At 33.0% G+C, this 26,868-nt stretch overlaps 2 protein-coding genes and 1 pseudogene across 4 annotated transcripts; 1 reads left to right on the top strand and 2 right to left on the bottom strand.

The window, feature by feature from the left end:
* Positions 1 to 1,639: 1,639 nt before the first annotated feature.
* LOC123892521 lies at positions 1,640 to 3,046 on the bottom strand. Its single transcript, XM_045942328.1, has one exon. The coding sequence runs from the start codon at positions 3,006 to 3,008 to the stop codon at positions 1,707 to 1,709; it is 1,302 nt and encodes a 433-aa protein (XP_045798284.1). The 5' UTR covers positions 3,009 to 3,046; the 3' UTR covers positions 1,640 to 1,706.
* A 560-nt stretch (positions 3,047 to 3,606) lies between these two features.
* LOC123893071 lies at positions 3,607 to 4,861 on the bottom strand (annotated as a pseudogene).
* Positions 4,862 to 15,085: 10,224 nt separating this feature from the next.
* On the top strand, positions 15,086 to 26,599 carry LOC123893218. 3 transcript variants are annotated; one of them, XM_045943156.1, is made up of 14 exons: positions 15,086 to 15,307; positions 16,052 to 16,153; positions 16,455 to 16,594; positions 16,689 to 16,900; positions 17,055 to 17,314; positions 18,764 to 18,917; positions 19,174 to 19,283; positions 19,371 to 19,458; positions 20,107 to 20,439; positions 20,515 to 20,589; positions 21,735 to 22,273; positions 23,627 to 23,735; positions 23,824 to 24,003; positions 26,199 to 26,599. In XM_045943156.1, exons 4-14 carry the CDS (start codon positions 16,736 to 16,738, stop codon positions 26,373 to 26,375), a joined length of 2,190 nt encoding a protein of 729 aa, XP_045799112.1. In that variant the 5' UTR covers positions 15,086 to 15,307; positions 16,052 to 16,153; positions 16,455 to 16,594; positions 16,689 to 16,735; the 3' UTR covers positions 26,376 to 26,599. The 3 variants fall into 3 exon arrangements, with proteins under 3 accessions (XP_045799112.1, XP_045799110.1, XP_045799111.1); XM_045943154.1 differs by having other exon boundaries at positions 15,643 to 16,594; XM_045943155.1 differs by having other exon boundaries at positions 15,643 to 16,900.
* Positions 26,600 to 26,868: the final 269 nt, after the last annotated feature.

The following is a 26,868-nucleotide window of genomic DNA, read 5'->3' on the forward strand; positions in this document are numbered from 1 at the left end:
AAGGAAAATTAAACGTGTTTGTTGAAGGCCACCACCATCGATTTTTAATTCCAGGTTTTGTTGTGGAAGAGAAAGAGGAAGAATAGGATATCATGTCTTTTAGCTTCTCATCCATTGGATTCATCTAATGGCCAAGAATTGATGCCTTCACACTCATTCATGTGTTTCCTCCAAAAGAAAATAATGGGAAGAAGTGACTAAGCACCATTATCCCAAAACTCAATATGAGTTCTTTAGTGGGTCATATTTCATTCTTTATAGGCTTAATTAGTATTTTGGTCCCTTAAATATATTTTTGGTTTCATATTGGTCCCTTAAAGAAAAAAAAATTCGCTTTAGTCCCTTAAAGACATCTATGTTAGCTAAATTGGTCCCTTCCGTTAATTTAAAAAAAAACGTTAACTTTTGCACATGTGGCAATTGGAATAGATCCTCTACTTTTTTCAGGAACTACATCCTACCTTTCAACTGTTTTGATCCGTCAGATTAATCCAATCACACATATTACGACATGTGTCTCACCTTTTAATTAAAAATAAAACAAAAAAAGCTTTCTTGCCTTATCTATGTTGTTGTTGTTGAAAGCTTGGTTGCAGCCCTATTTTTTCTTCTCAAGATTCAGTTAACAAAGAAAGTTCGATGGCAGGCTCCGTATGTGTTGTTATTGTTGAAAACATACAATGATTTGTACCCAAAAAATGAAACATGAAACAATTTATTTCCGCTTCAAAAGATAACACTAAACTGATTTGGAACTCTAAAACCTTTATACTCTTTCTTTCCTAACAATTTGTAGAGGATTGATTTTATAACTGTGTTAGATCTGAGTTTTATATCTTCAATTTTAAACCAAAAAATAAAGAAAATGGTGGTGGTGAGGCTGGATTTAAAGAGGGAGGTGTTGTTGGAAGAAGAAAGGAAAAGAAGGGCATGGAAGAAGAAGAAGAAGAAGAAGAAAGAGGGAGGGGTTGTGGGAAGAAGAATGAGGCTTTGAGAGTAACAAGAAAAAATTATGATTTTACAAGTTTTAAAGAAAAAATTCTAGGTTTCTGAAGAAGATGAAGAAGGAGAAGGGAAGAAGATGAAGAAAAGTAAAATAAATCAAATGTTGGTGGATCATTATTAGTTATCATAGGTTTACAAGATCTAAGGGTATAGATTTTAAGTAAAAGATTCAATGGTTATAATTAAAAAATTTAATGAGGTCTATGGTGGATCATTTACAGTGTTGTTCCACCATATACATTTGGGTTTAAAATTTAACAGAAATGACCTTTTTAGCTAACAGAGATGTCTTTAAGGGACCAAAGTGAAACTTTTTTCTTTAAGGGACTAATGTAAAACCAAAAATATTTTTCAGGGACCAAAATACTAATTAAGTCTTCTTTATATTATTTTATACTTTTCAATTATTTAAGCAACTCAACCACATTTCTCAAATATTCATACAACTCATCAAAAACTCTTAAATGAGTCCCATTGGGTCCCACGTGTTTTACTCATTTATATTTTACAATAATATATAAAAATGTATTTGAATTAAAATTCTTTGATGAATTTGAAACAAAGTAAAATTAAAAACATATAAAAATATATTAAATAACACAATACATGATACAAATAACCTAATTATAAAAAAATACATTAAAAGAAATTCATAAACATAAAAATAAAATACATGAAAAAAGATAGATTTAAAATGTTTTTCAATTGTTGTTGTCGTGCCCAAAACGTTCCCATATATGTTCTATCAAGTCTTGTTGAAGTTGTCGATGAATTTGCTTATCACGAACATCAAATCTTCTACGCATGAACTCTTGAAAATCAATATTAGAATTATTCGGTGGTGCACTCGAGTCATTGCCTTGTAGTTTATCATAAGAATAATCAAAATTGCCACCGTATGTGGCGCGTTCATCTTCAACAATCATGTTGTGTAGTATGATGCATGTATCCATTATACGCTTAAGTGCATCCAAGTGCCAAGATCGAGCCGGGTTACGTATGATCGCAAATCGGGACTGGAGAACTCCAAATGCTCGTTCAATATCTTTTCTTGCGCCTTCTTGGTGTTGGGCAAACAATTTTCTCTTATCACCTTGTGGCATTGGGATACTTTTCACAAATGTGGCCCATTCAGGATAAATGTCATCCGATAGATAATAACACATGTTGTACTCAGTACGATTGACCTTATAATGGACCGCAGGAGCTCGCCCATGTAGAACATCGTTGAAGACATTGGATTGGTTAAGCACATTGATATCGTTGTTTGAACCCGCTACTCCAAAGAATGCATGCCAAATCCATAAGTCTTGTGAAGCTACTGCTTCCAGCATAACTGTGGGTTTACCGTGATCACCTCGAACATATTGCCCTTTCAATGCAACCAGACAATTTTTCCATTCCCAATGCATACAATCGATGCTCTCTAACATACCAGGAAAGCCACGTGCCTCCCCCATCCGCAGTAGGCGTTCGACGTCTTCATTTGTTGGACTTCGTAAATATTGTGCCCCAAAAACGTTGATTACACCCCTTGTAAACTTATCAACGCATTGTAGTGTTGTGGTTTCACCAATTCTTAAATAATCATCCACGCTATCAGCAGATGTTCCATATGCCAACATACGTATAACAACAGTGCATTTTTGTAGCGGTGAAAGGCTTGATCTACCAGTTGCGTCAACTGTCGCCCGAAAATACTCATCATGTTGACCAAGAGCTTCAACAATACGAAGGAACACATGTTTATGCATTTGGTACCTTCGACGAAACTGCTCATCTTTGTACACCGGAGCTTCTGAAAAATAATCATTGAATAATCGATTATGTCCCTCTTCACGATTCCTCTCTATATTTCTTCTTGGACGCCTAGGCCTACTGGAACTTGCAGCTTCTTCTTGCGCTTGATATTCATACAAAAGCCTCACAATTTGTTCATCAGTATCATCATTCATAAATTCCATGAACATTTTTGCTACGTGGGAAGGATTGGAAGGATCCATGGTGAAGAGAAGTTTGATATTGAATATAAGAGGTTAAGAAATTGTAGAGAGGGGATGTGATGGTTATTTTGAATATAAGATGTTATTTATAGGGATTTTGGAATAACGGCTAGTTTGAATAACGGCTAGTTTGACTAACGGCTAGTTTGAATAACGGCTAGTTTGACTAACGGCTAGTTTTTAACGGCTAGTTTGACTAACGGCTAGTTTTAATAACGACTAATTTTTTTAATGGCTAATTAAATATAATGTGAAGTTTTTTGTTAAAAAAAAATTAATTTAACATCTCATAATTAGTTTCACGACTAATCTTTTTAATGGCTAAAAAAAAAATTAATTTCATCTCATAATTAGTTTATCTTTGAATTTTATCTTCTAACGGCTAATTAGTTTCATCTTTTATCTTTTAATTAAATATAGTAATAACTAATTAAATATAACGACTAATTATGAGAATTTAAAAAATATCCAACATACATAATTATATCAATTAAGTCCATATTTTTTAACAAAAAAAAAATGAAGTACATATTTTAATGGCTAGTTAAATAACGATTAATTATGAGAATCTAAAAAATCTTCAAAATACAAAATCATATCAATTAAGTCCATATTTTTTTGAAATTATGTCGCACAACATTTCATGCGCTTGTAGTTATCTTTGATTCATATTTGATGTATCCTTTGAGAGTATTTGCAAATCATTGATCTTCAACCTTTCCCTCTCCATCTCAAGTCTTTCTTCCTCAAGACGTGTCCAATTACGCGAAAACTCCGACATTATGCCAACTTTTTTTTTTATGTCATCTTGCAAATCATCAATTTTTTCCAAAGGCATAGACTTTTCCACAAGCTTTTCTTTCTCCTTCCTTTTGGCCGCCTTTTGACCCATTGGACGATGTAACGAAGTAGGTGATGGTGGATTATATTCGCTACTCGTTGGTGTCTGTGGGTTAGAAGATGATGAATATGCTCCTGAAGCTGAATTCTTCGTTCGTTTTGTAGAAGGTTCTGTTTCACCCCCAAGCCATTTGTCTTCATTCTTCAATAGTCTCCATGCATCTTCAAATATGAATTTTTCATGTTCATCTTGGTAATATATTTGTTTTGCGGCTGAAATAATGTCGCTCTCACAGCTCCCGCTTTTTTGTGTAGTCACAGCTTGTTTGTAGCACCCAACAAATTTTTGAACTGCATGATTTATTTTGTGTCATCGACCTTTTAGTGCCATTGGTTTTCTTTCTATATACTTTTTGTCGCGATACTTGTTATAAGCTTCACCAATCCTCTTTCAAAAACTTTCTCCTTTTTGATCAATCCCAATAATTGCATTCTTTGAACTATTGAGCCATGATTGAATGATAACTTCATCTTCCTTTGGTTGGAATCTTGTTTTTGGCGTCTTAACAACCGTTGATCCAACTTCTTCACCAAGGTTAATAGTTTCCAACCCACCTTGAGTGCAAAATTGTGGTGTTTCAGGCACTTGATCATTTGATTGCATGCCACTACTACTCATTTGAATCCCATGAAGCATAGTGGGGTTAGTTAATTGATATGGATAATTTCCAAAGTGTGGGTTAATTTGTAGATTTGGAATAAAAGGAGAATTTTGAAAATTCGGGTTAAAAGTTGGATTTGGGTTAAAAGGTGCATTTCCAAAGTATGAGTTTTGTTGATTTGAGATATGAGAAGAATTGCCACTATTTTGTAGATTTGGAATATGAGAAGAATTGACACTATTTTGTATATAATTTGACCAAGAATTATGGTGATTGGGGTTCATTGTCAAATTAAATGTGAAAAAAATAATTTAAAAGAGATAGAATAAATAGTTAAGACTAGATGTGAATGAAAAAAATAATGAAGTGAGATATCTATTTATACCAAAAATGATTCAAATTTTTTAAAATAAATGGAATATAGTCGTTGCATACTCATTTATACCATGTGTCAGATTATAACCGTTGGTAAACAAAGCAATGCATTGCACTGTAGCAACGATGGATTTCTTTGAATTATCCATGTGCTCCTGACATAGAGCGTTGCTTTTCATGTCAAAACCAGCGATGTGTATGCTCTAAGAAATCCTTTCAGGAACTTTGATATTAATGGGTCATAGGTAGGTTGGGAATAGGTCAGGCGGCATACAGGCGCCTTCGGCTTGGCCTGTGTAAGTCTGGTCTGGTCTGTTTATTAAAAATGTCAGGTTTAGGCTTCGAAAAAAATCTGTTTACATAAATAGGTCAGGCTATGTTTCTAAAAAAATCTACAAAGCCTGATAGGCCGGCCTGTTTATATTTAATTTTTTTTTTTCCAGAGAAAAAATATATTATTATTTAATCATATTTGTTATTTTATTAACTTTTAATTATTGTGCTAATCATTTTATTAGTTTTTTCTTAATGTTGAAGAAATTATAAAAATTTAAATGTGAAATAGGCTTTTAAGGCCTGTTTAGCCTATTTAAAATGACTATATAGAGACCTTTATGTAACACGGACTTTTAAATAGGCTACAAGGTCGGGCTCTAAAAAGGCTCAGGCCATGCCAAAATAAATAACATTTGATAGGTCGTAGGCCAGACTCAGGCCTGAAGAAAAATCGTAGGCCAGACTCAGGCCTATCAAGGCCTGGCTGGCCTGGTCTGTTCCCAACCCCAGTCATAGAGCCGGATATTAAGTTTTTTTAAAAAAAACTTTGATATTAATGGAAAAGTGTCACTTTAAAGAAAATTCAGCTAGCTTAGACTATCTCCAATGGTGTAGTAACTATTAGGTACTCATGGTACTTATTAGGTAATACCATTGGAGCACAACACATTTTAGTACCAAATATGTACCACTTCTCAAATAAGCATTCTCTCTCATAATACCTAATAGAATTTGTGGGACTCATTGTGGACGCTATTAATTGCCTTCTTGATCTTTAATCTCATTAGTATTTGAATTGCTAGTATATTATATTGTGAGTCTATGATGGTGATTTGATTCTACAATTTTGGTTCTAAATTCGATTTTAGTAAGTTAATACAATGAAACCATGGGTCACATTTTTTGTTAGCTCTCTGGTTTTTGGGAGAAAAGACTTCGATAATTCAAAGTTCGGTCGTGAGGCTATAAAAGTTTAGCCAATAATTATTCACACCAGAAATTGAACTCGGATTCTCTCGAACGATCCATCTTAAAAGGAGTTTATTAATCACTTGAGTCTAATATCTTGTTTAGCACAGGTTACATTTTAATTGAGCATGTAAGCATCAATTTTAGGTTATGGTGATGGTTAATTAAGTTTCAATATATATTCATAGTTCATTGAGTTGAGATTTTGGCCTTTTTTTTCCTTAAAAAAATTTATTGTTTGCCTTATGTACGTGGTCGTTAAGGATGAACATTAAGAGTGAGAAAAAGTTAGACCGATTGTCTGAAGCATATTCTAGCAAAAAAAAATTTTGACGTAATATTCTAGCATTTTGAAGACTACAAAGTTTGTAGAATTTTATTTAATTAAAATAATAAGGAAAATGATAAACCGTGAACCACTATCTAAGGAAGTAAATATAGTAATATGATATTAAAGTTTACGCAGTTAACATCTCGGAAGTCTAAAAAGTGTTATTTTCAATTTAAAAGTTTTATATTTTGGTTTCCTTAATCAGTGCCACGGAGGCACTGGTTAGCATGACCCAAATAATAATTAGGCCCTAAACAGAAATGCACAAATAAATATGAATTATCTTAAAATTGAGAGTTGGACCTCCTGATAACATGTGGCTTAATAGGTCGTGAAGAGACTCTGATACCATTTTAGAATGGACCTAACTCGACTTTACAAAATTGGTTTGTAAGATGAGAATTATGTCTACTTTATAAACACATATTCAGATCATCTCACTACTGATATGAGACTTTTTAACAAATTATATTTTTATTATATTAAATTTTGTACTTTGTACGTAGTAAATTAAAATTCAACATTCTTTTCAATAATTTAAGCATGCATGTACCATATATATAAAGTCAGATTATCTAAAATCTAGATGTCATATTAAATATCAAAATAAAGATTAATCCTATGCCTATATTAACATACTAAGATATATTTTAATATATGCCAAGTTACTTATTTAAAAATATTATTATGAAACACTGTACACTTATAACTAGACTAACATGTTATATCAAATTTTAAATAAAAAATTGGACTTTACATAAAAATGTTTGAGGGGACGTTTGTTTCACGGTTGAGAATTTCATTCTCAATAATAATTTTCTCAAAAAATAATAATGAGTATTGTATTCTCAACTATTTTAATGTGTTTGGTTAATAAAGTCGTGTACTTTGGAGTTATTTAGTTATTTTAATTTTATTTCCATATTCATGGAAATCTTTTACTCCAACCTATTTTTTTTTTTTTGGATTAAAATCTCTAGAAATGTGGAAGTTACTCTTTCCGTAAATATTTTATGGAGAATGTTAACTTGTGCCCTTAAGGCACATGTTAAGAAGATAAATGTGAAAAATATTTATTGAACTTGTGTTGTATTCAATTATCTAAACATTAAATTCTTTGTATCATTAAATGCTATATATTTCTATTTTTAGGTAGCTTAACATGTGCCCTTATGGCACAAGTTAACATACCCATATTTTATTGCTTAAAGTTAATTTCCTAATTTTGTTACAAACGTAGTAACCGCTAAATTCCTAAAAATAATTTTTCCAACCATGAAAGAAATACCCCTCACACAGATAATAAAAATCTCTTGGTATCTTCTATTCAAGTCAATAATAATAGTCAAATGTATATTGTATACATGCATATCCCCACTCTTATGTACCAACCAACCACACAACACAAGCGTACAAATAATACTATAATACTCCAGCGTCTTTGCAAAATGGTGTCAAGCTGGTAGTTGATAGTCTTTGTCCTTGAAATATGTTGCTTTTGGTTGGCATTGATTTGTCTACAGAGAAGATAGCGTATTGGCGTCAAGCTGGTGGTAGTTGAGTCTTTCTCTTGGGTATAAAATTTGAATTTCGATTTCTGGATGGAATAATTTCTTTGTTAGACTTTACTTATCTCGCAGCCGAACTCTGAATTATTAGGGTCTCTTTCTCCTATAAATCAGAGGCTTATAAACAAAAAAAAAGGAAATTTGAACTTGGATTTGATGCATTAATTGTTGTTACCGTCGGATAAAAATAAATGGTTAAGATTAAATATTGTGTTCAACTATTAAATGAGTATTGAATAAATTTGAGTCATTGAATAAAAAAATTACAATTGTGATTGACTATTGCGTGGAAACGGACTTGGATTCAATAAGGCAATCATGAATTTTAGGCTATACAATTTTAATTGAACGGTTGAAATATTATCTCAAAATTTTACGTTAAACAAAAATAAAAAAATTGTCTTTAAATAGTTTTATTTTTTTTTTAACATCAAAAAATTTATTAAAAAACCTCATACATGGCATAAGAAATACCAAGAGAGGAAGCAAGGATACAAAAGAAGAGAGTTACAACAAGCAACAAGGGAGACATTAATTATTGAAACAAATATTGGGATCCCACACCCATTCATAAAAAAGACACGGAGAAATATGCATCCTATCCGCACTTCATCTCCAAGAAAGCACTTTGGCCGCCTCAACAATCTCCAAAGGATCCGAAGCCACATTTTTAAAAATATGGTTATTCCGCGCTCTTCAAATTGACCAAATCACCGAATGCCACACCAAACGAAAACCTTTTCTAGACTTTTTGCTCTTTGCAGCTTCACTCAAACAATCAAAAAGGACGAAAAGGTTCGCCGGAATCACAATAACAACCCCAAGCCACTTGAAGATTTCGTACCATACGACTAAGGCCACTTTGCAATGAAGAAACAAGTGAGAGGTTGATTCACAAATAACACCACACCCAACGCAAAAACCATCACTATTTCGATGTAAGACCCCTCTCAAGCGGAGATTCTCCTTTGTTGGCACACGATCATGGAGAAGTTGCCAAGAGAAAGCGACAACCTTCGAAGGAGCCGGACTTTCCCAAATATTGGAAAAAATATTTGCTTAAAAAAACGGAAGATTAGTTCCAATAACAATCTCCTTAAAAAACACATCATACGCGGATTTAACCGAGAAACTCCCTTCCGCATCTACCACCCAACGCCACTTATCCTCCGCCATTGAAAGTCTAACATTTGCAAGGAAGGTCACTAATTGAGCAACACTTTCCTCCTCCCAAATAAAAAGCCTACGCCTCCAAATAAAATTCCAATTATATTTCCCCCCCTCTACCGACACTAACTCTCTCACTTTCGCCTCTTTTTGGAGGGAAAGAGAGAACAACCGAGGAAACTTAACATAAAGTAACGAGTCTCCTATCCAAAGATCACTCCAAAAACAAGTACTAGCACCATTTCCAATAGAACGTGAAAACATCTCCGCTACCCAATTCTTTGTCTCAACACAATTTTCGAGGTCACAAATGTCTTTCCACCAAAGGGAGGTCAAATGTGAATTCAACCGGGTTGACCATACCGCACTATTTAAGATATGCACACCGTACTTGGCCACCAAAACCTCTTTCCAAAGTCCCACCTCTTCACTATTTAAAAGCCTCCATCTCCATTTCATGAGTAGACTGAGATTCACCGCTTTTATATCTCTAACACCAAGACCCCCATTTTTCTTTTGTTGACACACTACCCTCCATTTAATCCAGCTAAGCTTCCTACCACCATTCACACCCCCCCCCCATAAAAACTCCCTTTGAATACGAATGACTTTCTTTAATACTTGCACCGACATTTTCAAAAAAGATAAGTAGAAAATCGGCAAAGAATTTAAGACGGAATTAATAAGCACTAACCTCCCTCCCAAGCTTATATGTTTGTGGCTCCAAGAATTTAGCTTCTTATGGATGCTTGAAATCAACGGTTCCCAAGTGGACATTCTTCGAGGGTTAGCCCCAATCGGGAGACCAAGATAGTCTTTAAATAGTTAACTAAACAACTTTTCATAAATTCAATTAATGTTTATATCCAAGATACACATGGATGAAAGGCAGGCAAACAACAAATTGCGTCGTTAAACTTTTTTGATTGACAAAATATTTTTTTTTTGACACAGACAAAATTAATTTTTCTAAAAACCATATTCATTGACCTGAGACACAATATTACTATGCATAACTCTTTAAACTCTCCTAAGGAGATCCACAGCCTCTGGTGTTAGGAAGGCAACAATGTCGAATACAAATGGAATAAAAATATGTTAATTGTCAGAGCACGTTTTCTCGTGTTTTACCATTTTGCTTGAAGCGACTTTCAAGATTTTCTGGCCAACAGTAGTAAAATCTCAATTCATCCCGGAGGAAAAAAAATTTAGTGTGGCTGCTGGGATTTTGATTTGCGAACTACATTGTTATAGTTAATCCAATTTTGATGAAAACACTGATAAAGAAAGTGGAAGGAAAAAAAATTACGAAAACCAATCGATTAGACTAGTCTAAATCCATCCATCAATTTCCGTAATTTTTTTCCCTTTCACTTTCTTTCCACAAAATCAAATACACCCTCACCCTACAAATCCTAATCCACAAAATTTTAAGCATTTGTTTGTATTCGAATATGGAAAAAAATTCTTTACACGTGCACATACCTTAAATATCTTTTCACACCACTGCAACATAGGCCGCACACATCTATGACTCATAAAACAATCTAGGGTGTTAATGATGCCAACACTAAAAATTTAAGTTTGACTCATAAAACAATCTAGGGTGGTGTTAATGATGCCAACACTAAAAATTTAAGTTTGACTCGTACAAAAAATGTGTGGTTTGAGATTCACTTATTTATTTAAACGAATTTGACTAAAAATTTTGAATTTTGATATTTTCTTTTTACATAAAGAAAAAATAAATAAAACTAAAAGATAAATATTACTTTTTTACAATAAAAGATAAATATTATTTGAACATCTATTTTGTTGACAATTTTTAGACAATTTTCTTTCTCTTACTCACATTGTTCTCTCTCTCTCTCCATTCTCTCTCTCTCTCTCTCTCTCTGCTCTTTCTATTATTTTTGTCCAATAAAAAATTAGAAAAAATTGTCCTAAAAGTTGTAAAAAAAATAAGTGTTCAAATAATATTCCTCTAACTAAAAACTATGTCTCGATAAATGACACTTCTACGAGGCCATCTAATAAGACCGGAGAGTATTCTCTCTCTCCTTTCCTTTTTCTGTTAGCTATTGAGGGTTGAATGTCATGTTGAAAGCTTTTGTAGTGAGGGTTCAATTGAAGCCCGCGACTTTAAAAAAATTATACATATATTATTGTATATTAATATTTTGCACTTTGAATCCCTTAAAATTCCATTTGACAATGTTAAATTCAATAATTTATAAATTCATATTTAAAAAAATAGAAAAGAAAATTTGTTTGGTAATATTTTTTCCTTATTTATAGTTTATTTTTACTAACTTATAATTTATTTTGATTCAATTAGCTTATAACTTTTTTTTTTCTTCAAATTTTACCCATATCATATTACATAAAATAATTAACTATTATGGTTCAAAAAAAAAAAAAAAATTAACTATTAATTAAAATATCTTTTTTATATCATTTAATATTTTTTAAGTGAGTTCAAGCATTAATTTTGTCAAACACTACAAATCCAATTAATTAGTTTATCCACTATAAATCACAAACTAGTTTATAAACTATAAATTAAATGGAAAATGCTAAACAGTGCCCCCGGGGCACTAGTTAATGATACAAATATAGAAGGTTTATCTCGTAAATTGTGCATTCAATGTTTTAATGATGTGAAAAGTTATTTTCTCTCATCATTAACTTTATCATTTGTTTACTTTTTTAGTATGCTTAACTAGTGCCCCAGGAGCACTGTTTAGCATGACCCAAATTAAATTAATCCCCTGTAAACTAACTTCTCGTATTTTAGAGTCTAATAATTAATTTGTGCTTGTGTCATGTTTTTTTCTTCTTCTGATTATGGCATGGCTTATTAAACAATGAAACCATGGTTTACATTTTAATTGAGTATATGTAAGCATCAATTTTAGGTTATGGTCTTGATGGTTAATTAAGTTTAATTTCAACATATTCATAATTCATTGGGTTGAGATTATGGTCTTGTGTTATGTTGTCGTTAGCATCACAATTAGAAGTGAGAATAATTAAGTCAGACCAATAAGAATTACAGTATGGTATAGTCTGGAATTGAATTTGGTGCTGTCAGACTGCATGTAGTTAGTATATTTGAACCTTCCGATCAAGATTAGACGTTCAGATTTTATAATTAAATTTTAATTGTTTATAAATAGAAAATTCAGTCTTAAATTTTGAATATTCCAATCTGAATTTGACGGTGATTATTAGACCGACTGCACTGCAGTTGTTATTGCTCTGACTGCACACAACCTCGATATAGTCTATGTAAGTACAGAAATGTACAAATGCATATGAATAATATTTTTATTATATTGCGTCATTTTTCTTTCATTATATTAGATTTTGTACTTTGTATTAAATTAAAGTTCAACATTTTTTTTCAATAATTTAAGCATATTAGCTTTAAAGCTTTTTTAGAGTGTATGCGCGTGTGCGTGGGTGTGGAGGGTGAGGATATTAGGAAGATAAATTCGGTGAACAATGTACTCATGATAGTGAACAATGTGAATAGACCAAAACATAATACAAAGAGAATTTCTTTTGCCACCCAATTCATTTTCTTGCGTGCCCTACGCATTAAATAAAATACCTTTGTCCATTACTTAGGTAGCGGATAAACCCAAAAACACTTTACTAGGTTTTTTTATAACGTCTGGTACGTAAGTAGCGGACGACATTTACAAAGGCGCGCATGAAGTGGGTAGAGTGGCCAAAAAACATAGTCGATTACAAGACCATATCATCGCATAAACTAATAAACACGACAAGTCCAGCAAACAAATTGGATTTTATTATTAACAAACCGCAACATAAATAACAAAAATAAATAATCAATTCAATTTAATGTACAAATGCATATGAATAATACTCTCGGTATGGTTGTTGAAAACAGTCGTGAACTATCAATTTCTTAGATATGAATTGCCTTGTAACAATGTTTTAATTTGTTACATGTATCCTATACATTATCATTTTGAGTTTTAAGTTTTGTTGTACAACATTTGTTCAGTATTCAGAGATGTTGTAACAACAAAATAAATAACTTATTCTCACTCAAATTTAAATGTTCAATGTCACACAATTTCTAGGAAACTCAGTAGCACTACGACCATATGTCATCTCCAATGGATGCTAACACTCAGTTTTAAGTATGACTTCTGCATAATTATACAGAATACTCACTCCATCCTAAATTATAAGGAAAAAAAACAAAAATCACTTATTAAGAAAAAGTAAAAGATGATAATTTGAAATATATTTTTGTGAGTTTTTCTTGGAATAAGTTGCATGGGAAGATGTAAAAATGATTTTTATTGGTTGTTGTTTATTGAGAAAATGGGAGAGAGAGAAAATTAAATACAATTTGCATTTAATTTTATGAGATTAAGGAAAAAAACATTTTTGAAAATGGTTTTTCCCTTATAATTTGGGACAAAAAAATTGGAATTTTTTCCCTTATAATTTGGGACGGAGGGAGTATATTAGTAAGGTGACAAAATTTATGGGCTTAGGCCTTGAAATTCTAAGTCATCTTGCATCATGAATATAAACAAATTTTTGGGACTGATGTTATAATTGTTTTGTTAACTAATTACCACTTGTCATTTTTGAAAAACCTCATTAATTTGGACTTATCAGAATATAAACAAATTAAAGTCTGAGCTGTTAATCCTTATAACCCCTTTCCATATATCATTGTGCATGATTATAAGACATAACAAATCTTTGATACATAAAATCAAGGCTGCACTAATCTATCCTCATGTCATACTATCCACCGATAACCAAAGGGGCAATTAAACTATACTAAAACATGGTATAGTAATAGTACTACACACATTCTCATGTTAAATCTCATATGATATTTATCTCATTATTCAATACATAGTATTGTTTTCTTTATGTGTTGTCATTGTCTCTACAACAATATAGACTTTAGTGGTACACAAAAACAGGACGTAATAATTGAACTGCAATTGTATTGGTGTTGTTCCTAGTTTTTACAAATTTAAGACCATTAGAGACTCATCCCCTAGCTAGGCAATGGACAAAAGGACACACACATTTTATAAGAAATTAAATTACTGTACTAGGTTCCATCTTTGTGATGTCATGTGATGACGAGAATCTTATCAATTATTGACACTATGAAACCTCAAAACAAAATGTACACCTTTTATTTTGGTGATACATCACAAATAATTTTCTTCACTTTCACATGCAACATTTGCAAAGATAGATTCTTTAGCATTACAAATTTGCACTTTCTAATGAAATTTTTTACTTTTAACAATCTCTCAACCGTACATTTATTATCATGTGAAGATTAGAATAATGAAAACCACCCCAATAGGGAATTGGATTTCCGGTGACGCAGTTACGGTCTTTAGCCATCTGATTTAAATCGAAGGCTAAGATTATTTTACTGTGCAATCTAAACCGCACGATCTCAAATTAACAGCCGAAATTTATTACTACGTCGAACTACGTGAAAGCTAAACAACATTCAATCATGATCCATCATCATAGATAGTTGATGCATATAGTGAAAATCACCCTTTCATCTTAAGTTTAAGCATCATGAATTTCCTTCAAAACTTGTAGGATTCTATAAAAACTAAAAAGTGCACTTCGGATGCTAAGTAGCGAAATTGTGCAATTTCTTATTCTAAAATCCAAAACACTTTGAGGGGTAATTTGGTCCGGGGCTTGTGAGCAATACAAGGGGGCCAAAATAGCAGCATTTCTCTTTAGTCCCCATGGTTTTTTTTCTTAGATTTTACTTTTTTTATCTTTCAATAAAAACTTCAATTTTCATTAATTAAATTTTTCTTTGAATTTGAACTAGAAAAAACTTCAATTTCTGCGAATCGAAGTTTTTATCAAGGATATAAAAGAAGCATGCGGCAAAAGAGAAAACATCCACGAGCAATACAATACGACTGGTAGGTAGTTCCACACAACACTGTGTATGCATTTTAGTTTCTCCATCTTCGAATCGAATAAAAGAAGAATAAACAAGTTCGCTTTGTGCGTGATCTACTATTGATTCTGTTGCAGAATGAATATAACCGATTCTTAATGGTAAACTTGCATAAACCTCTTCAATTTTTCTATCTCTCACATTTTCGATTCCATTCGTTTGCTATGATTTTCAATTTCTATTATTCTCGCAACATTATCCATCCATGCAATTCGGTATTAACGTTACTTAGGGTTTTAATAATCTTGTTAAATTACCGGTGTGAAAAACTATGTGATTCTAGAATTTTCGAATTAAGAAGCTATTGTTGTTATTATAAGGAGAAATTCAGGATCTCTGAAACTTACAAATGCTAATATGTTATTTATAATTTATGTAATTTTTTTGTAGATTAGGGTTAATTGTGGTTTAATTGTAGTTTTTGTATATTTTGCAGTGTTGTGAATATGAAGGAAAAGAATACTAGCTCTGTTCTTAAGCGTGTTTTAGTGAATTGTGCATCTCAGGTTTGTAGAATTGCGCTTTTAGTGAATTGTAAAACCTTTTCATTAGATCACTTTTTTTGTTACTTAGAATTATAAGTTAAAAATTAGAATGCATTGCATATACAGGAGAAAGTTCATAAACGGTTGACTTGATTTTGTCATTTATCGTTTGCGATAACTAAGTTTAATTTATTTGCTTAGATGAGTTAAACCTGTAATTATGATTGAGGCATTGGGTTGTTGGAAACTAGATGGAATGTGTTGTATTGTATGATCTATGTTTTCTTTTCAGTTAAGCTTTAGCTTATACTCTATCTGTCTTATTATGCATGAAAATTGTGGTTAACTCTCTTTCAATAGGCAAAAGCATATGGGAGTTGTGTTGCAGCTAAGGTTCCAGACATTGAACGTGATATGTGCGTAACGGAGTTTCTGGCATTAAAAAGTTGTATGCAAAATACGGTATCATATTCTAAAATTATCTTGACATAAAGTTTTTGTTTTTACTCTAGCTCGGTATTTCAGCTTTAAATCTATTTCTTACATTTTATGGCGGAAAAAAAAACCCCAAACAGCATTGGGGAAGACTTAAGAGAAACGATTTTGCAAACTCATTTTGAAACAATTTTTTGTTTTTCAATTTTTTTTTCTTTCTAAAATTATTTATCTATTATGTTGTGTCCACTGTATAACTGTTACTTTATTTTGGCATTTATAATTATTGGAGTATCTTATGTTGAAAAATGCATATTGTTCCAAACAGCTCAAAAAGAAGGTTTAAGTGAACTTCCATCTGCTTCCTTGTTCCGGGCCACCGAATAAACACACAAAAAGTTTGACAGTTATACAAATTTCTATTTATCAGTCTAAAGAGGAAGGTCCTAAAACTTTGTGCGGGCAAAGGTTTAACCTTCAACACTCATATCTCCTGTTAATCATAGATACATTAACCTCTTACTATCCACGGGTGTAAATAACTTTAGCCGGATTGCTGCAGTTTGTTCCATATCCCTGCTGCTTATTGTGTAAACAAGAACCAGCAATATGTCTAGAAAACCAACAACTTCAAATCCTAATATAGGTCTGAGTGGATCTGGTCTTTCACATGCTTACATTCAGTATCCACCGCTTCGGTGTAATGTTCCTGGATCAACGGGATTATTTTATGATGATGGAAATAAGTTGCTACTCTCCCCAACAACTGACCAGGTAACATGATATGTTTCATATATTTGTTTTCCAGTGAAAAATAATTTGTGTGTTATGTCCACCTTTTTGAATTGTTTCAAAATGACGTGTTATCTATCTATTTCTGAATGTGCATGTTCGACTGCCAAATCACGTAAATTTTTGTAATGTTTAGGTCTTTTCATGGAAAGTCAGTCTCTTTGAACCTCTCATTGGTCCGTCCACTGACTCAATAAGTGAAGGCCCTATTATAGCTGTTCGGTATTCTTTAGACACAAAGGTTATAGCAATCCAGCGATCGAGCCATGAGATACAGTTTTGGAATAGAGAAACTGCGGAAACATTTAGCCATAAGTGCAGGCCAGAATCAGAAAGTATACTTGGATTTTTTTGGACTGACAGTCAACAGTGTGATATTGTTATTGTTAAGACCAAGTATGGTTACCTTTTTATCATCTCAACATTTAATACAATTAAATTGGTTAATAATGCATTTTTTTTAATGTCCTGGTGTTAAGTTCAGAAGAGATTCGTCAAAAGGTAGTAAAAATGTTTCCAGGCTGGAAAATTTTAATCCTATAATAGTATAAGATTTTAGAGAATGATTAAATAATTTGTAGTCTTATATTCTAAGGTTTGTAAGAATCTTCATGGATCAAGCATGTTCATCGATCTACTTGTTTGGCGCTTTAACCCGTCTTTAGAAATTTTAGAAACACTCTTCATGTACTCATTAGTGTTCTTTAGTAATTGTGGTAGGGGTCTAGGAACTCTGAGCCAGTCTGGGTGCTTTAATGCTTTGAACAGTGCTCATTTTTGCAGTTTTGATACACATTATTCCTTACCTTCTTATATAAAGAATACAGTAACTTAAAATGATGCTTTATGCCTTTGTTTCCAAAAACATTTTTGAGAATAAAAAATCTAAATCAAACAATTTGAAGAAGTGCATTGCAATTATGGAATTCTCTAATATAAATTTGAGGGAAAAATATAAATAATTTTATACCCGAAGGAAGAAACTTAAATAGGAAATATTTATCTTGTTAGGTTATGGTTTTCTTCAGTCATACTTATACGTAGCCATAATGAAATGTAACTTGGAGGCATTGTTCTTTATACAATGGGTATGGGATGATTCTTGAATTTAATGTTCATAACCAGAGTTTATATTGTTTGCTGATCAACATTGTGTTTTATACACTACCGTCACCGTTTTTGATATTGACCAACTTTTATTTTTTCCAGTTCTCCTCTCTTTATTATCTGTAGCACTTGATTCTCTCCTACTTTTCTTCTCCTCTCTGTATGTTTATTTTTCATCATCCTGGATGAAGATTTATTTATTTATTTTAGTTTTTTGGGAAGAAGCATATTGTAAGGTAAAGAGAAGTTACAAAATCTAATAGCTTCAGATTACTATTAAAGAATGAAAAAAAATAATTATTAAAGCAATAATTCTTGTATTTCCTTGTCCATGAGGTGTCAACTCAATGATAAGAGTTTAACCTTGTAATCTCAAGGGACAGAGTTCAAATCCTCCGGGGACGATTATAAAATGACTATAAGTGCCACTTTAGTTAATATTAGTTTTCCCTATCCCCATTTTTTATAGTAAAAGTCTATTAGTTCCTTGAGATGTCTGTCAAAATAAGCTGCTAAAATGTTTCGTTGGCTGAGCAAAATAATGATGCTAAAAAACAACCTGATCCTATTAGAGTTGTGAAGGCATAAGTTTTTGCATAGGGTTTCTGGCACAATGTTCTAATATTGTATTCTAAACTGTTGTGAATATGACACTACTCCCCGAGCATTTTGCCTTCCTCCTCCTTTATCCTTTTTTTGTTTCTTAAGTGGAGAGATACTTATTCCGTATTTTTACAGGGGTCTAGACTTGTGTGCATATAAATCAGGGTCAAAATCACTCGAATTGGTGGAAACAAAGAAACTGAATGTTAGTTGGTATGTTTACACACATGAAAGCCGCCTGGTTCTTCTTGCTTCTGGAATGCAGTGCAAGACATTCCACGGATTTCAGGTATATAAGTATGCCATTTGCTTCTTTTTATCCTTGTAGCTTTAGTACAATAAGATATTTACATTATAGAGGATTTGTAATTTATTTTGTTTGGATCAAAGTAAGATATATCATTATTGTTCAAAATAGAATTATATGTATCAACTCAAATACTTCAATAGTCCTTCTCATGACTCTTCAGTATCAATAGAGATTATATCTGATAGTATTCCTGTGTTAATTCATTTGACTGATAAAGAAAAACATTTCTGGTTAGATTTCATCCGCAGATATTGTTCGCTTACCAAGGTTTGAGATGGTTATGGCCAAATCTGAGGCAAATAGTAAGCCCGTTTTAGCAGCTGAAGATATCTTTATTGTCACTGTGTATGTTCCAATTATTTACTTCGTCATCCTTAGACCTTTCTAATTAACATAGCCGCCTGTTGAAATTTTCCTTTCAATCAATGACAGTTATGGTAGGATATACTGCTTGCAAGTTGATAGAGTTGCAATGCTACTCCATTCCTATAGGCTATATCGTGATGCAGTGATACAGCAGGTTGGTTTTGCTCAAATTTCTTATTGACTTTCTAATTTAATTCAACTAAAAGTTCTTTTTTACAATAATATTTGAGAGAGCTCCTCTGAACATATGCCAATTTTCTATTAAGTTTATGTTCCCTTCTATGTTACTCTGGTGAAATTATAACATCAGTTATAATACATGATGATAAACAGATAAAATGAATATTTGTGATCGTTTAAAATCTTGGGTTCTTTTTCCATTTGATAAAACATTTATTACTGACAGAAAATATTGATACAAGTCAGTATTGGTTCATTGTATGATTTCATGAGTAGCAAACAATCTGAAATAATTTAGTAAGTAATATGGAGAAATAGATCTTTGTAATTTCAGAAATTTGCAAATTGGTAACGGTAAGATTGATTGAGTTTACCTTAATACTATATTACTATTATGTTTCTTCTGATCAATTAAAATTAATTTCTAACTTCAAACTTTACATATGTTTTACCTCCCTATTGTGATTCTTAAAATCTGATTTACCTAGACACACAGATAAAACATGTCCATATGGAATATGTAATTATATCCTGGACCTTATATGATAACAGTGGTTGTGTGATTCATTGAACTATCTAATCTGAAAAATAAAAATGACACCGATGCTCATGATATTTGCAGGGTTCTTTACCAATTTATTCCAGCAGGATTGCTGTGAGTGTGGTCGACAATGTACTTCTTATTCATCAAATTGATGCAAAGGTTGTTATACTTTATGATCTCTTTGCGGATTCTCGAGCACCAATATCTGCACCACTTCCTTTATTGTTAAGGGGTTTCCCCAGGTCCAGTACCACATCTCAATTTAGTGGTAGAGACAGTGAAAGTTCAGATGGTAATATTGTGAGTAGCCATGAAGCAGTTACATATGCTGATACATGGATTTTCCTAGTGCCTGACCTCGTATGCGATGTGGCCAATAAGCTATTATGGAAATTCAATTTAGACTTAGAAGTAAGTTTTTTGTTCATTTCGGTATCAATGCCAAATTTGGTGTGCTTTCGTGAAATGAATAACCTTATTTTGTAGGCAATTTCTGCCAGTAACTCAGATGTCCCCTCAGTATTAGACTTCCTGCAGCGGCGAAAGTTGGAGGCTAACAAGGTATGTTCAACCCATCCATCCAATTTGATTACAACAATTCTAGATGCAATAGTGCAGCAATTGTTGTTGGCTGTTTCTTTTTAATTTAAACTAAGTTTACCAGTAGTCAGTCAGTTTGTACCTGGAACTTGTCCACTTTTGTATTGACCACTCTATTTCTAGGGGCTGAAACTACGTTCCCAATTGTTAGCTTATTCATGTGTAAACTGATTCAGAACCCAAATGACTTTTAGTTGCCCTGTGTTGGAATACATCATCACCTTACTAGAGGATGACCCTTACTACTAGATTTTGCAGGCTTAACATCGGCGAAAGGAAGGCACTACTAGGCAGAAAAAGTATATATCCTTTTTGCTTCTATGAAATCAAACTGTATCACTGGCAACTGTGGGCCTCTTTTGCCAGTCTAATATAGTCTGTCTCATTTCACTGGCTAACCCTACTATTCCTTTGGCATTGCCTTTTGTGTTATCTTTATTTTTTATGCATACCAGCTTTAGCATAATTAGTGCAATAAATATATTAATTATTCCACTTCAATTATTTTTAACGGTCACTTATGTTTAGGAATTTTCACTCCTAGGACTCAATTACACTATTATTTCATTTAGCAGGTTTAAAAGTAGTAGATATTTTTCTTCAAGCCATTTAGAGGCCCTTTGGACATAAGTATCCCTTAATATGCAAGGAGAAGATGTTTGAGAGGTATGAGAACTAGAGTGCAATGAACAGGCATTTGAGACTTGAGAGTCCTACCTGTCTATGATAAGTGTTATAATCGGGTAGTATCATCTAACCTAGCAAATTTGGAAAGTCATGTAGCCTGCTACATTCAAGACTGTTAGATAAAATTATATAATTTTTTTTCGGGGTACTGTGGACGCCTTGTACATTTATTGCTAAAATGGGAAAGCAATTCTAAACTACATTTATTGCACTGTAAATCTGGAAAGCAATTCTAGCATAATTCCCCATCTAAATTGGCTGTAGTGAAAGTTTTATTATATTGATATTTATTGATTTGTCTTTTGAATTGGTTCTAAACTACAATTATTAATAGTATTAATTTGTTTTGAAACTTTGAACTAATCAATTGATGATATTTTAAAAATCTCAACTCACTTTCTTCATTTCTGCCTTTTCAGGCTAAACAGTTGTGCTTGGGCATAACACAGACACTTATTCTAGAGCACAGACCTGTGCCTGTGGTTGCCAAGGCTATGAACGTACTAGTCACCTCATACTCCCATTCAATTAAAACTGGTAGCTATCTGAAGGGGCTGAAACCAGAGATGACATTAAATTCTAGTGCACAAAATGCTGATACTGATGTATCTGCTATAGAAAGAGATGCAACTGGGAAATCAATCATACACGAATCTACCACTAGAGTAGACAGCGGAACTTTGGATTCTGAGGATGAATCACAGTTTGCAAATCTTAAACACAATTCAAAGGAAGCCCATATTGGGGGTAGTATAAACAATGAAAACTCCCTAAGTAATGAAACTCATAGCTCTTATGTTATGCAATCATCTTTACTGTCTGTGCAAGAGGAGTCCCAACTTACTTCAGCAACAATTTCACCAGATGAGATGTACAACTTTGTATTTTCTCCTGTTGATGAAGAGATGGTGGGAGACCCTTCTTACTTGGTTGCTATAATTGTTGAGTTTCTTCACAGGTATGCCAATATTACTCTTTTTTTGTTAAAAAGTTATTTTAACTCTCAAGGCATTCCTTGGTTCAAAAAACAAACTCTCCAGGCATTCTATAGATTCGTATTCTAGTTTCTAAGGGATTTTAGTTTGTCCACTGTTAATGTTTGACAGTAAGATGTATGATTTCAACTATTTAAAATAAAACCATTGAAGACGTCAACTACAAGTCTACAACTACAACTACAACCATGGCTTAATAATCCAATGATGTTGTGTTTTTTAACTGATAATATAAATACCCTTAGTTGTTTTGTATTGCAAGGGATCTAGAATTTAGAGTCAATTCCAGTATGATCAACTTTAAGTCGTTTCTGTTATCAATCTTCTTTCACGATCTGAAAGTCCCTATTTAAACACATGGCCAATTGCAGTAACCATGGTCTCTATTTATGGTAGGCTTGTTGTTAAGAATTTGATTCTTGATCCATCCTTTTCCCTTTCAATTTCCCAGATCTACAAGGTGTCTTTTATAGTTCCTACAAAAAACACACAAGACATGTCTTTCACAATTACTACAAAAAACACAAGATAGTATAGCAGTGTGGGGTGACCAACCATAGAAACTTCTAGCAGGATAGCTTATTGGCCCCTATACCAAGATTATGTAATGTAATCATGATAAGTAATCTATCTATGCAACACAAATGCTAAAAAGAAATCAACTTCGAGACATTCATTTTTAATAATCCAAATCTAAGTTAGAGTTCTCCCACCTCTACGGCAGAGTGGTTCTCTAACTCATGTCGTAGATTTTCTTTTAAAGAGCAAAAAATGCAGTATTATCATTATGCCAAAAGGGTTAGCTAGATAAGGCACCTAAAGATATTTTTGACCCAAAGGTATAAAATCCTTGATAAATCCTATTTTTTTAAACAGAAAAGGTATGCAAAAGTATCACTATGCTGACTGTGATCCCAACTAGGTTGGCACATGAACCAACAACAGTAATCTGCAGCATAGCTTGAATATTAATATTATTAAAAAAATACAAAGAAGCATTTGGCAGGTCAAAGGGCAATACATATTTTTATTTATTTCAAAACTTGCAATAGATATTATAATTACAAGGTGAGACAAGAAAGATCAGATTACTTTCTCAAACTTCTATAACTTATTGTGTGGCTAAGATTGGTATGCCTTAGCCAACTAATGACTTGACTTGGGATATTATGCCTACTTATTATGTGTATTGGTGTATCTACTTGAAATGATGGATGGAAGTTTGGGGACTTTAATATGCTATATTTTTATCTGAACATAACTTTTACTGCCACTCTTGAGAATCAGCTCTCAATGCTCTTTATTAATGGTTGCAGTGCAAATTTGGAAAAGATTCGTGTGCTCCCAAATCTATATGTATTGATAATACAACTTCTGGTGCGGAATGAACGTTATGCTGAATTGTCGCTGTTTGTCATAAATAAGGTTACTGGTTTCTCTGTATAGTATTATTGTGAAGACAGTAGGCCTTTATATGCTAAATTTAATTCTGAGAAGAGACTTTTTGTTGCAGATTTTGGAGCCCTCTAAGGAAGTTGCACTTCAACTCCTAGAGTCTGGTCGTCAGAATGCGCAAACTAGGAAGCTTGGTCTGAAAATGCTGAGACAGCTTGGTTTACATAATGATTATGTATTGCTTCTAGTGCAAGATGGATACTACCTTGAAGCCTTGCGATATGCACGGAAGTACAAGGTAATTTATACTTTGCTTGATCCTGTTCTGGAAAGTAATTTTAAATGCTGAATTCAACTGGGAGATAATGGAAATCTGAGGAATATGTGCTACAGTTTTCTCATGATTCTGTAGGTTTTATTGCTGTAGAAATTTCATTCATCCAGTTGTCCGTCTGCTGATGAGTTTTTATTCCCAGCATCTGTATAAAGCCCTTTGCATAAAATAGATTGTGTTTTTAAACAGTAAAATTAAATTAAACCCTTCTTAAGTGGTGGTAGTGTTTAGGTTCCCCCAGATTCCCGGGGGAGGGGGGGGCTGCAGACCCATGATTGATAGAAATTTTGAGTGCCTTGCCTAAGTGATTCACCCTGGGAAGATGTTTGCAGGCTAAGAGCATGCTGTGTGAAGGGAGCTTAACTACCCTTGCAAAAGAAAAACTCCTGAAAAGTAACAGCAAGGCCACATCATCTCCATTGACCCGATCTCGTTTCCCATTAAACGCCCTTTTGTCCATCAGCGCACGCAATCTCGGAAATTTCTCCCCCACCTTTGACTTGTCACTATCAAGTATCAACCTGTAGTAGTTGGTCCTGTGACAGCCTTAACCTGGCCATCAGGAAGCTTGCACCAACCATGTGTTGATTGCATGGTAGAATACACTTCACCTGAGAGGAAGTGTTTTGGGATTCCGGGAAAAACCTTTCTAGATCCTGTATATAGATCAAATGGATAATATGCAAGTCATGTGATGTGGTTATTGAGTGGTTTGGTCGGAGAGTGTACACACAATGCTCTTGGTTGAAAAACACCCTGAACTTGAGCTGTAAGCCTGGGTTTCGTCAAGGTGTTAGGGTTTGGTGTAACATACAAGTAAAAGGTTTCCTCACCTTCTTCAACCATCAGATGTCACATAAAGAAAAAAAGCAGATTGGGTGATTTAAGCATGAGCGGCTGCCGTGGAAATAGGCATTCTATGACTCACAGGAATTTCAGGCGAGCAATGGCTCAAGCTCTTTCACTTTTTGCAAAACTATCACATTTTAAAATTATGACGATATATACCGTAAAAAAAAAATTATGACGATATATCAAAACTACTTTTTAAAATGTTAAAATATGAATGGTCCATGCTGGAATAAAACTCATTTGATCTATTCTCTCTCTTTTTTCTTTTTTTTTTGTCAAGCATTTGATCTATTCTCTAATGGCCCCTTTAGCCAACGTTTCCTGCAAGGCTGCAACTTCCGAATAATATATGGAAATGTGCTCTTGGCCGCTTCATATGAGTTTGACAATTGGGTTTCCATGACCAAAGGCTTCTTCAAATTGTCCTACTCATATTTTCTTTTTATTATTCTACATAATGCTAAAAGGGGAAATTCTCTTGCTATTTCCATACCTCTGCAGTGTAAAGTGATGCATTCCTGAATACTGTAGTCTAGCAAATGATTGTGTCAGCACAGGTTGCTTTGATGAGTTGGGATCCTCTCCATTTTTAATTTTTTCCATTTCTTCCATTACTCTATAGTTTTGGAAATATAAATGCAAAAGTGTGACATTAAATGAGTCTAAATCTCTTTTATACACCTCAAAATATTAAAAAACTTTACTAATGGAGAAAGTTGATATAGTAGAAAATGGAGAGGATCCTAATTCTGCATTGCCAATTCAAATCGAGCTAAGGGGGAACCATGTCACTTTGTTTAAGATGGATTGTGTCATCACTAATGGAAAAAAAATATTCACTGCATTAAAACATAATAGGATATTATGCCATTGTGATATCCATGTAATCAATCCCACTAAGTGGGAAAAACTGTTGTTGCTGCTGCACTGAAAGTTCAATGAGCTACGTTCTTAAAAAAAATAGTTCACTAAGCAACTCTATTTATGATCATAAACTGAGATGTTTATGTTGTTGGTGGAGTTGGAGGTTCTGGTGCTGGTATTTGGGAAATTAGTAATTTTGAATCGTGAACTTGTTACAAACAAAGATTAATGTAATTTTCAAAGTATTGATCTTGTAACTATAATGTATATGCATATATCTGTCGGAAGTAAATGTATAATGTACTGAAGCATACCATCAAAAACTACTTCAATTGGTTGTCCCGTAGAGTGTTTATATCGAAACGTTAAAGTTTCACAGGGTTTACGTTCATGATTTTAAATTTTACTACTCCAATGCTAACTGGTGTGAGAATTATTTTCAGGTGGATACCATCCGACCGTCGTTGTTTTTAGAAGCAGCTTTTGTATCCAATGACTCCCAGCATCTTGCTGCAGTTCTAAGATTCTTTACAGATTTCCTTCCTGGCTTCAAAAACACCTCAGAGCATAATAGATACTACCGCATACTGAATGAGATGAACTCTTCCATGACTGTTTGAGCGGTCTTGCAAGAATAAATTCAGAGATTGAGCCATTGTCATGGTAATTTCCCTTGTTCAAGTGGGGTTATCTCATCATGACATCCGATATCTTTAAGGATATATATATTTGGTAATAGTTGCATGTTGTATGTTAAATAAATGTTTCCTCATAGAAAGTTTAGTTTTAGCAGATACTGTGATCTAAATGAAATTTTCATGGAATGAAATTTTACTTAGCTTGAGCTTGTGGATGAATAGCTTCAAAATTCAAAATACAACATGCTCTGTAATAGCTTCTTGCTTAAATTATATTCATTTATAAAAATATAAATAGGGAAGCTAAAACAAAGATGAAAAACATCTTATTCTTGAACGTGTTAGATGATGTGTTAAATAAAATTATGACATGTACATAAAATTTTATTAAAACTGAACTCAAAATTGTCAGCTTAGAGAAGTTTTATAATCTTTTTTTTTGTCTTAGATGAAGTGGTAAATCCACTGAAATTAA

Source organism: Trifolium pratense, linkage group LG6 (assembly GCF_020283565.1).
Source record: "Trifolium pratense cultivar HEN17-A07 linkage group LG6, ARS_RC_1.1, whole genome shotgun sequence".
Taxonomy (NCBI): Eukaryota; Viridiplantae; Streptophyta; class Magnoliopsida; order Fabales; family Fabaceae; genus Trifolium; species Trifolium pratense.